Source organism: Mixophyes fleayi, chromosome 4 (assembly GCF_038048845.1).
Source record: "Mixophyes fleayi isolate aMixFle1 chromosome 4, aMixFle1.hap1, whole genome shotgun sequence".
NCBI classification, from domain to species: Eukaryota; Metazoa; Chordata; class Amphibia; order Anura; family Limnodynastidae; genus Mixophyes; species Mixophyes fleayi.
Genome location: NC_134405.1, coordinates 191,503,203 through 191,517,652, shown reverse-complemented (window position 1 = coordinate 191,517,652; position 14,450 = coordinate 191,503,203). Strand labels below are relative to the sequence as shown.

The 14,450-nt window shown below is 39.6% G+C and overlaps 1 protein-coding gene across 9 annotated transcripts in view; it reads right to left on the bottom strand.

The window, feature by feature from the left end:
• Positions 1-14,450, bottom strand: part of IMMP2L (inner mitochondrial membrane peptidase subunit 2) — a 906,113-nt gene that overhangs the window by 725,440 nt on the left and 166,223 nt on the right. For 2 of the 9 annotated variants that reach the window (XM_075209026.1, XM_075209027.1), the window contains one exon: positions 9,132-11,108. The exons of 4 other annotated variants lie outside the window; for them this stretch is intronic. In XM_075209026.1, coding sequence (XP_075065127.1) covers positions 10,030-11,100 — 1,071 coding nt within the window. In that variant the 5' untranslated portion in view covers positions 11,101-11,108 and the 3' untranslated portion in view covers positions 9,132-10,029. Of the gene's footprint in view, positions 1-9,131; positions 11,109-11,461; positions 11,610-14,450 lie in introns of those variants that run through there. 3 more of the 9 variants (XM_075209025.1, XM_075209033.1, XM_075209031.1) reach the window with 3 other exon arrangements.

Sequence of the window (14,450 nt, the reverse complement as noted above, 5' to 3'; positions counted from 1 at the left end):
AAGTCTGATTGAGCGTGGTAGGGAATTCCATAAGTGGGGAGAAGCATGGGAGAAGTCTTGTAGGAGGGAATGAGAGGTGGTTACCAGAGACGAGACAAGGCACAGGTCAAGGGTAGATCTAAGAGGGCGGGCGGAAGGGAGAGTATTTTGATATGATATTTGAGATGTATGCAAGGGTAGTGTTGTTGAGGGCTTTGTAGGTAAGGGTGAGTTATTTGAATTGGATTCTGGAGGACACAGGGAGCCCGTGTAGGGATTTGCAAAGTGGTGCAGCAGACATGGAGCGGTGAGAGAGGAAGATCAGTCTTGCAACAGCATTTAGGATGGATTGAAGTGTGGATTTATGGGTGTCAGGAATTCCAGATAGCAAGAGGTTGCAATAGTCAAGAAGGGAGATGATGAAAGAATGGATAAGAGTTTTGGTAGCATGTTGAGTAAGAAAAGGGTGTATTCTGGCAATGTTTTAAAGGGGGAGTTGACAGGACTGGGAGAGAGTCTGGACCGAGTCAAGTGTGAAACCAAGACTGAGGAAATTGTGGTGTCTCTGGCAGGAGGGAAGATAATAAGCTCTATTTTGGACATGTTGAGCTTTAGGTAGCGTTGGGACATCCATTTGGAAATAGCAGAAAGACAGTTGGTTACACGAGATAGTACAGAAGGAGAGCGGGCAGGGGAAGAGATATAGATTTGGGTGTCATCAGCGTAGAGGTGGTATTGGAGGCCGAATGAGCGAATTAGTGCCCCAGGAGAAAAGGTGTACAATGAAAAAAGTAAAGGGCCAAGAACAGAGCCTTGTGGGACCCCAACAGATAGCGAGAGTGGAGGAGAGGATGTGCCAGAGGCAGAAACACTAAGGGAGCGGTTCGATATAGGAAGTGAACTAGGAAAGAACTGTGTCAGGAAGGCCAATGGAGTGAAGGGTGTGTAGGAAAAGAGGGTGATCAACAGTATCAAAAGCAGCAGTGAGATACAGTAGAATGAGTATGGAGAAATGACCCTTAGACTTTGCAATAAGTAGATCATTGGTCACTTTTGTGAGAGCAGTGTTAGTGGAATGTTGGGGGTGGAAGCCTGATTGCAGAGATTCGAGAATGGAATGAGAGGAGAGAAAGTGAGACAGATGATTAGATATATCAGACCTCAGTGGCAGCTGTCATAAGAGACTGTTACAGGGTTATCACCTGCCAAACCCACACCCCCCCAGACCCTTCTGTTGTTATGACTACGGGCAAGCTTGCTGGTCACAGCCCTGACCAATGTGGACTGGGTCTGGATGAGGGCAACAGTGGCGCACACAGGGGGGGTTTCTGAGTCTCCAGAAACCCCCCCCTGCACTAAGTGGCCGCTATAGCTGCACTGTCCTATACAGCAGCCGTGGCGCTGTCAAAGAAGCGTCCGCGGCGGTGCTGTAGTGCATACAGCACCGCCGTGGACGCTTCTTAGACAGTGCCGCCGCTGCTGTATAGGACAGCGCTGAAGAAACGGAGCTGCTGCGCATGCGCAGCAGCTCTCGCGGGGGGGTGTTTTTTTGGGGGGAATCCTCCGTTCGCCCCTGGGCAAGGAAACTCCTAGTTTAACCTCTGACATGCTGTTTCCTTGAGATCCTTCCTGTCATGGGACAGATTACTGCAGCCCTTCCAGGTCATGTGATAGGGAGCCTTCTGCTAATTATCCATAATCCATAAACCACTTGGCAGCATAATAATGTAAATAACCAGAAGCCTCCAAGTAAAATTATCTAGACACAGTTTCTACAATATGCCCCACAGTACACTGTGCAAATAAGTATATATATAGGTGAAAATTAACATGTATATATATATATTTCAACATTGTAGTAACATCATGGTAATACCATACATACTTACATAGTGTCACGGCTAGCAGGTAACTGAGGCCTACTTACTGGTATTTGCACTGCTAAACAAGGAGGCATGAAGTCTAAACGTGGCCATGGTCTTCGCCAGGGACTCCGCAAGGGAGTTTGGAGTTAGCTGCAAAGACACGCAGGCTGCAGCACTCCTAGTTAGCCACCAGTGAAGTAGCAGGTGAATAAGCGAGGTCAAGCAATCTGAGATCAGGCCGTGCGGGCAAAAAACAGAGTCAGACAGCAGCATAGTCAGAAAGCCGAAGGTCAAACCAGGCAATCTGTAATGGCAGAAGGAGAACCAAAAGGGGAGTTCAGAGGAAGCCAAGTCTGGAGCTGAGGAGTCTGTCAGAATGCTAGGAAGCACAGATGAATGCTGGAGCATAAGAGCCCTCGATACTCTGGTGCCATTCTGGTCTCCTTTAAAGAGATAGAGCTGCATTCTCATTGGTGGCAGTGAATTAGCTGACAGAACAGCTGCCTCCTGGACATCTGGTGAATGCTAAAGGGCTAGGCACACCACCTTTCTATTTATACCACTAAAGAGTCCACTCCCTCTCATTTATATACAAAGCAAATGATAAAGGAAACAAGCGAGATAGAGTAAAGCAACTAAAAAAGTTTATATGTTTTGGAACAAATGTAATCCATGATATAAATCATTTGTGATTTAGTACATAAACTATATTAATTTGTAGCAGTACATAAGGAAACAATAAAAATTTATTTTAGTTGGAAATAAATAACGGTGTAATGTATTTCATTAGAGATTAACTGGTCAGAAAATATGTATTGCATTCTTAACATGCTGCATATCACTGTTGTTGTTGCAGTCTTTGAAGACGACTGACAATAACAATATGCCACACCTACAGGTTATAGGAAACATTTAATCAATAGATTTGAGCCTAAAATTTGAATACATGCCCTCCAACGTTTCTAAATAAAATAATCTGAATGTTCTAGACCAAAATTCCATTATATGTCACTCAGAGCCTCACTTGCCACAAAATTCCCCTAAAAAGCACTTGGCCTCAGATCCCACATATACATCAAAACTCCCCCATATGCCACCTACATTCTTCTCAAACTTCCCCACATGCCACTCATCCAGGGAATTGTCTTATTCTCTGCTTTTTAAGAAACCAGAGAATAAATCAGTATCAATTAACCACTCTCATAGACAATATTCATTTGTGAAGGGATCGTTAGGGTTAAGAGTGTTTCTGTTATGTTCCATTTTATACAATGTGTAAGAAGTATTCCAGGATCAGTTTAGCTTTCTACTATTAACGAACTTGACTGAATTCCTTCTTGCTAACATTACAAAGTTAAATATTGTTTTTTCTCTTAATATTATGATTAAAAAGTACAAAAAATACAAATAAATAATAATAAAAAAATATACACAGTGAGTATATCATAAAGATAAGTATTGGGTTACCATAGATGAAATAAGGAACATGAACAATTAACTGGGGAAAAAGGTACGATGATGCTGCAAGGATAATACTGAAAAAACAAAGAAACATACATAAGTGGGTATATAGTAATCAACCATTAAGATCCAGGCATTAACATTTGGAGTGGTCTCCTGGCACTATTAGAGTATCCACTCATGTCAATGCAGCATTTAAATCAATTCAGTTATAATGTACAAGTTTTATTATAAATCAAAAGTTAAAATGACACTTATGAAAATCTAGATGTGACGAAATGAGTGTGATAACCCTGTGACCATTCGGTTTCTCATTTCTCACATAATGTGGATTATAGAAAGTACTTTTTATAGCCCATGCTTTTGTTCCCCAGCTCACCAGACTACAACTGCATTGTCCAATAACATGTGGCTAAGGGGACATTGTAGTTCAGTGTAAATATGTATATTGTGTATTGTATATTGATGACTTGCAGTAAGGTTGCTATTCATTTTCTTTAAAGTGAAGCCAGGGGGATTGTGGGTAGGGATCAGGTTGCCATGTGCTGGAGTAGGAAAACTAATTAGTGTCCCTTGTTCTCACCAGGCTAGTCCAGACAGGCCATCTAACAGGGGAGGTTCTCTGGAAGGACAGCTCATCTTCACTCCCCTGTCCAACCCCCCCTAGTCCAGCACTGACCAATGGTTTGCCCAGGGAGGGGAAAGACTGTGGAAATTAGACCTGTGATATAAGGAACAACTCCAGGGGGGAAGGGTGGTCATTCTGGGATTTCATTCATGAAGACTGCAAGATCTAGCTTTTGAGTTGTCGTTCTCTAACTAGAGTCTATGGGCCTGAGTCATTAAGGAGAGTAAAGCATAAAAAAGGAGTACCATTTGCACCTGGGCAAAACCATGTTGCAATGGAGGGGGAGGTAAATTTAAAATGTGGGGACAGATTTATAGCTGGGGTATGGCATGTCCTATATCAACCGTAAGTATTTGTGTGTTAGATGAAAAAACAGCCAGTATTTAACTTATGTGCAAAATAATTAACTAATTTGCTCCCCTTGTATTGAAACATGGTTTGTTCCAGAGAACATTTACTCCTTTTTTGCCTTAATGACTCAGGCCCTATATATGCAGCTGAGAGAGATCCATGGGTCGTGAAGTCTGGACAGCCAGGTGACTATAATTCCTTAAACTAGTGGGGTAAGGGAGAGATGATGTGGTAAATCTGCCTGGCATTTATTTACTGTGTGTACATAATATTCTAGTGTTGTTTGTATGACAATAAATATACTGTTGTATTTTTATAACTGCATTTGTCTGAGTGACGATACGAATCCCAGAAGATACTGGGTAGGCACTTCCCTGGCATAGGAAGGCACCCGTCGGTGGCCAGCCAACGTGAAGTGGGTGGCCAGACAAGCGTGAAGTGGGTGGCCAGCCAGCGTGAAGTGGGTGGCCAGCCAGCATGAAGTGGGTAGCATTGGGCCAGATTAACCCGGTATCTTCACACTAGAGAAAACTAATGCACTTAATTCAGTAATGTGAAATAATTAAATGAAGCAACATCTAGTTTATAAGTCTATTAATTTATAGCAGGAGAGATATGAAAGGAGCAATTTCACTTTTAGATCATCTGCTTTACAGTTTCATGGGATTTGAACACAGTAGTGGAAAAGTATATTTGGACTAATGTGTTGATGTTTGTATTATGACGCAGTGGAGGGAGTCAGCTGTTGACAGAGAACTCTCAATAACTGGTGCATTCAAGGTACCAGGAGCTTTAGGACAGGAAACAGAGATACGCTCTACCTAGTGCATATAGGAAATAGTTTAGATGTTTTTATACATTAAAAATAATGATGTTGAATACAAAAAGGCTCATTATGATCAGTACATTGGTGATGAATTGGGAACTAATTCGTAATGATGGGATACTGAGCACATTGCCCCTTAGAACTCCTTTGGTACAGCAAGTGCTTTTCTGAAACTGAATTATTGCAGAAATACTTACCACAGAGGAAATTGCTAACACGATTATTCTCTGCCTCAGTAAAATCTAATTCTATTACCTTCAGGAAACAAAGTCAGCTGAATTAAATGACAAAAAATATTAGTCTACTTTTGTAAAAATCAACAGGGTGTATTTTCTTCTCAGACTCCAAGCAATTAATATATTGTACAGATAATACCACCACACAATGCTAAAACAAAGTACCTCATCTGTTTTAATTGCACTTTTACTTGTACATATATATGTATTCATACTGTGTATATACATATATTGCAGCAGAAAGACCTATTTGCCATGCCTCTCCTGCATTAGGGACAGGTGAGGTCCTGGGAAGCCTGCAGGTGAAAGCTGCATAAGGGGTAGAAACCTTACACAGCCTGCACACACACAGATGGTCTAATGGGGTAATTAGACCAATGGGAGGAGACTAGGGTATTTAAACCAGAATTGATGCTGAACAAGTTGGCCAGTTATGAGAGAGCTGGTCCGTGACTAGTTAGCATTAGGGTCCCCAGGAGAGGGAGGCAACTCAGTATTGCTTACTGGTGTCAGCCTGACAAGAAGAGTTGCTGTTTATTTTGTGGTTATGCAACAATAAAAGTATGTTTGATTCCAAGTAAGAAGCTGTCTGGGACTGATACCTGCGGGGTGTCAATGTGGCAAGGTGTCAGAAGTTCTAATATATATTATTATCTCTCTCTCATATATATATATATATATATATATATATATATATATATATATATATATATACACACACACACACACACACACACATATACACTCACACATATATATATATATATGTATATATATATATATATATATATATATATATATATAAAAAAATACACACACACACAGGAACACAGAAAGACATTCAGAACCAATCTTTGAAATTCATTGCAATGTAGTCAAAATTATTTATCAGACTCTTTTTGCATATAGACATGTCTATCTTTAATTACCCTGCGTGAGAAAGAATTCTCGTGGCAGCTGTCTGACAAGCTGCAATACATAGTACAATCACTAGATGGCCTACCAATTTTGGGGCTATGAAAGTTCCTGTCTAAACTTCTCTATGCCATCAAATGCAACACAGTAGGACTGCCATGAACTGCCACCACCTTAAAAAAAATATATATATTTTTTAAATACAAAAACAGACAGTGTTGTCCACTCCTCAAATCAAATCCTTAACCAGCACTGACATTACACTGCCTGGTCCAGTGTGCACTATAACAGGGAGCAAACAACTGTGGTGTCACTCTGCTTTAGTGAAAACCAGTCCCAAGCTGATCAGTGCTAGACCGTTGCCTCAAAATGGAGGATAGCTGAAGAAAAAAAAAAAAAAAAAAATTGTGCTCCCACGTCCAAGAGGTTACCAACCCCATGCTGGGAGGCACCAGGACTTTATCCAGCCACCTCTGAGCTGCTGTGAGGTCCAGAGTAAACAAGATTTAAACCCCTGCAGTGGTATATTGGCCAATTCAGTGTAACGGACAGAGCTCCCCTTTGTCTCTATGGTTATGACTCTTATTAGATAATGTTAAAATTAACCCTGCCCAAAATTCAATAACACAAAACACATTTTTTATGTTTCCATAACATATGTGAAATTGGCATCTATCATAAATCATATTGTAAAACCTACTTTGCTTATTATTAATAAATGCACAAAGTTCAGCATATACAACATATATAAAATAGAAGCTAGAACACATATAAAAGAAAAAAAAAAACATGTGCCCATAATATAGAATATAATTTTTTTAAGATGTGGAAGGAGCAATGATTTGTTTATCCTTATAAATAAGCTTACCTATACCACTACATCTTATCAGTATTTCCATATGCTATTGCAGGATAAATAAAGTGCTGAGTTAGCCTCTGGCAAATAATTAGTAAGCTTTCAATGGGCAATAAGAGCCTACCTGTTAACCATGATATTCACCCTGTAGGCAGAGAGTGGAATTGAGAATCCTGACAGCCTGGTGAATTCAGATAACACTTTACTACACACAGACCCACACAGTTTAGGTCATGGACAATAACTGTATATCAGACTTCTTTACTTAAATATATATCACAATGGACGCTTGATTTGACTCATCCTAGTCACAAAACACCATTTTTCACCAAGCACACCAAGTCTTGTTGTTTCGTCCACTAAGTGTAGAGAGCAAATAAAGAGCATTGCAGCACATTTTAAAAAAAATCTAATCAATTCAAAGAATAATCTCATGTAAGAGAAACAAAATAAAAAAACACAAATCCATTACATTAATAACAATAAATTAATAAAACAGTTTACCTTTAGCCAATTTGTAATGCTGCACTGCTTGAGAATGGTCATTTTTTTATATTTACTCTACCTAAACTGACAAAACAGTCAGTTTTATATCCAGTCTCTGTAACCAGAGTGAAGTTACAGAAGATGAAACAATTATTTTAGGCATGTTTGAACTGTACAAAACGCTATCTTTCTCTGTGTGTGGCAATGGCCAATCACATCAAAGCATCTTAGTTACGACAGAGTATAATTCTGATTTGTGATAACTGCAGCATATGTTTGTGTTTACCCAGCTGTAATCAATAAAAAAAAGTCTGGTAAGAAAGACTAAAAAATTGAGCTAAATTCCAGAAATAAAGACAAATTTGACCATGTTTGAATCAGGTTGAAAATGTTTAAGCTTAAATGGCTAAAATGATATAGTATTTTTAATATTTTTTCACTGGGAACAGCAAATACAATCTCGAACACAGTAATAGCATGTGTTCAATGTAAGAGAAACTTGAAAAATAAACTTTAAAATGTAGCCATTTAAGCTTGAACAAGTTCACACATGTTCGAACTGACTTTAACTTGATTTACACATACATTTTATAGTGTATTTTAATGTCTTAATTGAAAACTTTGAACTCCGAACTTGAGTTAAGAGCTAAACAGTTATAAAATACACACCATGGTGCTCGAATTCCGATATTTTCTAGATGACTCAACCAGACTGGTTCCATCAAATTTCTATACTTGAGCATCTCTACTAATAGTATACAGAGTTTTTATCTATACTAGACCAAGACAACAGTCCATCCAGATGTAATCTAAATCTAATCTGAAGCACCCAATGACACACACAACGTCTTTGTGCAGCCACTAGTTGAGAAACATGCTGACAGCAAGAGTACAGGAAACTAGAGAAAGGAGTGGATTAACCCTAATCTCTGTTCCTCTGCTGGGACCAGATGTGGGTAGGAGGCAGCAGTGGCTTGTGGTAAAGGACAGCCACTGCCCAAATATAATCTATTTTGGTGCTTTCACAGACTCTAGCTGGGGGACTGTCACGCAACATTATTTAGTACTTGAATTAATTACTATGGAACATATGTGGCTGGCCCACTGAACAAAACAAGTGCTTTTTCCTTATGTTTCATTCTCCACATCTCATTCAGGCTAGCTACCCAGTGGCATTAAGAAAGCACAGTAAGAGAGGCTGGGCACCAATCTCCGCCTGCCTCCTGGTCGCCAAGCACGGCTATGCATGAGGCAGCTATGGGTAGCCTGTCTCAAAATATGACAATTGCCCTGACCCAGCGGACAGAAGCCTCCCTTCCCCAGCCCAGTTCTGGATAAACTGATGTCAGAAGAAAAGCCAGGGACAAACAAAACAAATATCAATATATGTTTTTGTGAGTACATGTGGTACACAAACAATAGAAGTGCCTTTAGTATTCATTGAACACACAGCATGAAACAAAGTAAGCAAGCAAAATAACAATGAATGCTATTTGTCAACAGGGGAGGTAGAAATAAACAAAAATAATGGTTTATAAAATATTTAATAATCTGAAATTAACATATAGTGATCGACCAAGAAAGACATTCAGTAGTTATAGGATTTGCAAATCCTTAGCAAAAATAATACAGATTTCACGTCAATTAAATTACATAACTAGTAAAAATGTCAACATTTACAATAATACACAGTATTGCTATGCACAGTGTCTAGAATTAATTAGGAAAAGAAAATACTTTCTTACATAAGACATTATAAAATAACATCATGGGCATATGACATATCACCTGATATTTTATTTCAAAACGTCTCCACAGATCATGAGCTTAATATCAAACTTACATTTTTTTTATAACATCCCTCAACACTGATTCATTTTTTAACTATTTACAATGGAAGAGAAAGCAAATTTTTTCAAATGTTGGTCTTTCAAGCATACTCCCCCAGCTATCTTAAGGGGAAACTCCATATAGAGCAGTATTTCCCTGGAGCCACAGTTATATCTGATTAGCTACCAACAGTGTTGTTTGTATGCTAACAACTACTGGATCTCAAACCTGAAGTACCAGAGGCTCGCAGGTGAAAATATCTTCTAAATCAATGTAGACCTGGACAGTTTTATTAGTTTCAAGTAGGGGGGAATAAACATTTTGTATAAAGTTACCCTACAATCCTTCCATAGATTACTTTATTAATGGGTTTAATCTGGGACAAAACCTTGAAATATTGCCCCAGACACAATGTTATAGAGAAGTCCATGTTTAACCTATTCGTTTAGGTACTTGAACAAGTATTTATTTATTTATTTTTCATCCTGTCTAATATAGACCTCTAGATACAGCACATAAAAAGTATAACTGAAGGTGAAAGCAGTCTATCCAGTAGTTTTTTTCAAGCTGAGTTTCAGGTATTTGATGTGGGTATTTTACACAACAACATCAGTAAAAGAAGAAGATCTGGTCTCTTTTCCTGTGGCAGACACTGTATCTTTGCCTGAACTTTCAAATGAACCACATCTTTTGTAAACGTGAATGCATTTTAAAAGCTTGTTAAACATCTGGTAAAGGTGTTTCTTAAAATTTTCACCAGCAAAAGAGTAAATTACAGGATTTAAACAGCAGTGTACAAATGATATTGTCTGAGTTACATCCATTGCGGTGTTTAAACTATCTTTAAAACTAGAGACACCAAATATGCCAAAGATTTCCAAAATTCTTAAAAAAATGACTATGTTATAAGGAGCCCAAAAGAGAAAACACACACTGACAAGTATGAGTATCAATTTAACAGCATATTTCTTCTGCATACTCTTACTGTTCTGTAAATTCCTAATAATGTGAGAGTAACAGAATATTATAACAGCAAGAGGGATAATGAAACCAAAGATGTTGATTTGGAAATATGAGAACAATGTCCACTTTAAAATTTGGTCTTCAGGAGAAGAAACTTGACAAAATGTGAAACCATGTTTTGTCACTTCTTTGTGAATTATGAGATTTGGTATAGACAACAGAATAGAAAAGGTCCAAGCAGCAAAGCTAACAAATAGCCCCAAATTAATAGTTCTAAACTTAAGTGAAAAAACTGCGTGTACAATTGCCAAATACCTGTCTAGACTCAAAACGGTTATAAAGAAAATACCACTGAAAAAACCAGTGTAATACACTGCAGACAATATTTTGCACATTACATTTCCAAACACCCACTGATCTTTGATTTGATATACCTGGAATGGTAGTGAAAACACAAATAGTAAGTCAGAAATGGCCATGTTTAGAATATATATGTCAGTCACTGAATTCATCTTCTTAAAGCATATTAGTATCCACAAAACCATGGAATTTCCAATAAGTCCACAGAAAACTATGATGCAATAAAGGGTAGGCATGAAAATGGATCCAACTATGCTGAAGCTTTTGACGTGGTAAAACACAGATTCTGGATAGACATAATCTTCAGTTGGCGTATTCAGCGCCCAGTCATCTGTGACGTTCATGTTACCTGCTACAATATAGAAACAAAGGTTGGCAAAACCTTAATACTCAGCCCTATACACACACACACATACACACATATATATATATATATATATATACATATACACACACACACTAGAGTGCAGAAGGTTGGCATTACTAAGAAATGTCTTGGCTTTTGAAAGAATTTATACTTTTTATCAACCAGTAATGTGATTTAAAGGAATAGTTAAGAGAAAAGTAACATTGCAAACGACTATTAATGTGTGAAATGACTAACTGACTAAATTATACTTTTATCTGGAATTTGCATTAGAATGTAGTAAAATGATATATATATATATATATATATATATATATTTATTTATATATTATACTCACTATTCAGACGTGGTCTGCAGTTAAAAAAACAAACCTCTTTCCATGCCACTGTAAAAGTACTCCCTCCTTTTAACATTTTTAAAGTATATATAGAGAAAGCACTTCCTGAATTCAACTACTTTGAGTAATAACTAATGCGCAGGGGTGATAGAACTTTCAAGGAAATACTCTTACATACAAGCTATACATACAAGCTATGCAGAAGACACTACTGCAAAGCTGTTTAAAAATACATGTTTAGCAATGCACATATTTATACCATGCAGTGCACTGAGATTATCTACAATGAGCAATGTTTCAAAAAAAAACCAAAAAAAAAAACCACAAACTTTTGTTGTACAGCTTACACACATACAGTGACTGCACTTCTGGTACATTATAGTTTTTACTGTTATTACATATAAATTATCATCATCAACATTTATTTGCAAGTTTGTAATCTATGGGACAATGGGAATTTGATACATGAGGTTAAGTCTACATATTGCGTCTTGTTCCAGCCAGAATGCAAAGGTAAAAAGTGCTTTGTGGCTATATGATCCAGTCACAAAGCAATGATGGTCAAAGGATTGTTGTCTTGTGTGCAGGGCTGCCAAGAGGAATTCAGGGCCCCGGTACAACAAATTCATGGGCCCCCTTTATAGTTGAGCATGCTAAAAAGGGGGCGCAAAGTTTTTCTGAGGTGTGGTCATGCATTTGAGGGCGTGGAAAATGCGCCATTGGGGCGTGGCTAACACATCAAAATCACTAGGCTCTCAATTCGCCCGAGCGTCACATATGACCAAGCACTCCTGACTTTCAGGACATCTAGCACCACAGTGTAGTATAGAAAAAATGCAGTGTGTACACAAAGAGTTCAGTCTTGGCCTGCACCTTACATTGGGCACAACACTCACCAAAAATTGACATTGTCCCTACTAGAATCACAACATTTCACATACTGTCCTGCTCTCTCCTACCTGTTCTTCTCACTTTCACCACCTGTGGCTGCATGTTTCTTTAGTTGCAGCTTGTCTGGATCCTGGAATGCTGGGGGCCCTATTTGGAAAAAATAGCTACATTTAGATAATTCCAAACAAACCTGGCGTTTAATCAATACCATCCACGATTAATAATTAGGCCTTCCTCCAGCTTCAATACTACAATAATGTGCCCCATCATCATCGCCATGCCTTATGATCACACTGTGCCCTCCATGCTACTTTTGCCCCCTTCACCTGGCTCCCCTTCATCACACTATGCTATGCTGCTCCCCCTCCCCCTTTTTCAATCCCACTGTGCCATGCCTCCCCCCCTTTTTAACCCCTCTGTCATGCTTCCTCCCCGTTTTTTAACCCCTCTGTGCCCCCGCTCATTTTTTAACCCCTCTGTCATGCTGCCCCCCCCCCCCCCGTTTTTTAACCCCTCTGTGCCCCCACTCATTTTTTAACTCCTCTGTCATGCTGCCTCCCCATTTTTTAACCCCTCTGTGCCCCCCTAATTTTTTAACCCCTATGTCATGCTGCCCCCAGTTTTTTAATCCCTCTGTGCCCCCCTCATTTTTTAACCCCTATGTCATGCTGCCCCCCGTTTTTTAACCCCTCTGTGCCCCCACTCATTTTTTAACCCCTCTGTCATACTGCCTCCCCGTTTTTTAACCCCTCTGTGCCCCCCTCATTTTTTAACCCCCTGTCATGCTGCCCCCCCCGTTTTTTAACCCCTCTTCACCCCCACTCATTTTTTAACCCCTCTGTCATGTTGCCTCCCCGTTTTTTAACCCCTCTGTGCCCCCCCTCGTTTTTTAACCCCTATGTCATGCTGCCCCCCCCATTTTTTAACCCCTCTGTGCCCCCCCCCTCGTTTTTTAACCCCTCTGTCATGCAGGCCCCCCCCCCCGTTTTTTAACCCCTCTGTGCCCCCCTCGTTTTTTAACCCCTCTGTCATGCTGCCTTCCCGTTTTTTAACCCCTTGGTGCCCCCCCCTCGTTTTCCTCCCTTCACTTACCTTTTCTCCTCTCTGCTTTCTTGGTCTTCTCTGCTGCTCTGTGCTCCATTGCTCCAGACTGACTGAATGCTAGGCGTAACATGATGACATCACACCCGGCATTCAGACAGTCTGAATGGAGCACAGAGCAGCAGAGAGGAGTGATGCCGGCTCCGCGATCACATGAGTATGTTTTGTTTTTATTTTTTAACTACCCTGCTCCCCCCACCAACGACCGAGCCCCCGCTCCCAAAAAAAAAAAAGAGGAAAGAAAAAAAAATCGTTTTAGAAAAGAAAAAAAAAAGAGGAAAGAAAAAAAAAATCGTTTTAGAAAAAAAAAAAAAAAAATCGGCAGTGCAAGGGCCCCCTGACATGCCCGGGCCCGGGTAATTAGTACCCGCTCCCCCCCCACCCCCTCTCGGCGGCCCTGCTTGTGTGAACTGTGTAAAGGGCAGTAATGGGGTAACCTAGGGAGGTTGAGGAATTTTATCGGTGAACACTTGGAGGTTTGAAGACCATAGGAAAGTCTTATTGTGAGAGAGTGGGAGTTCCAGAAAGAGATGCAGATGTGACTCAGAGCGGAGGTGTTTGGTTGGGAGATATTTTGAAACCAGTGAGAAGTTGGTAGTTTTTTGGGGTTTTTTTTCTTCATCAATGAAGTTTTTATTGAAAATGTTTGCATAAATATGGGGTACAGAACATAAAAAGGGAGTTAAAGAATGAAGAGAGGAATGGGGAGAGGGGGTTGGGGAGAGGAGGGACCTTCAGGGACCCCCCCAACCTAGTTGCTCAATGAGTATTGTAACATAACATAATATGCTAATGAAAATAAACAGTCTCAAAGAATAAAAACATTATTCAACCTGAGTAACAAGAATAGACATAACATAGCCAAATGAAGAAGTATGGATCTTTCCGAGGGAAAAAAATGGAACCATTAACCTACTGATCAACCTGTGAGACTTCAAGTAGAGCTTGTGGTCAATGGGTACAAGATGGGGTAGGAGGTCTACTAGGCGCTCCAGCT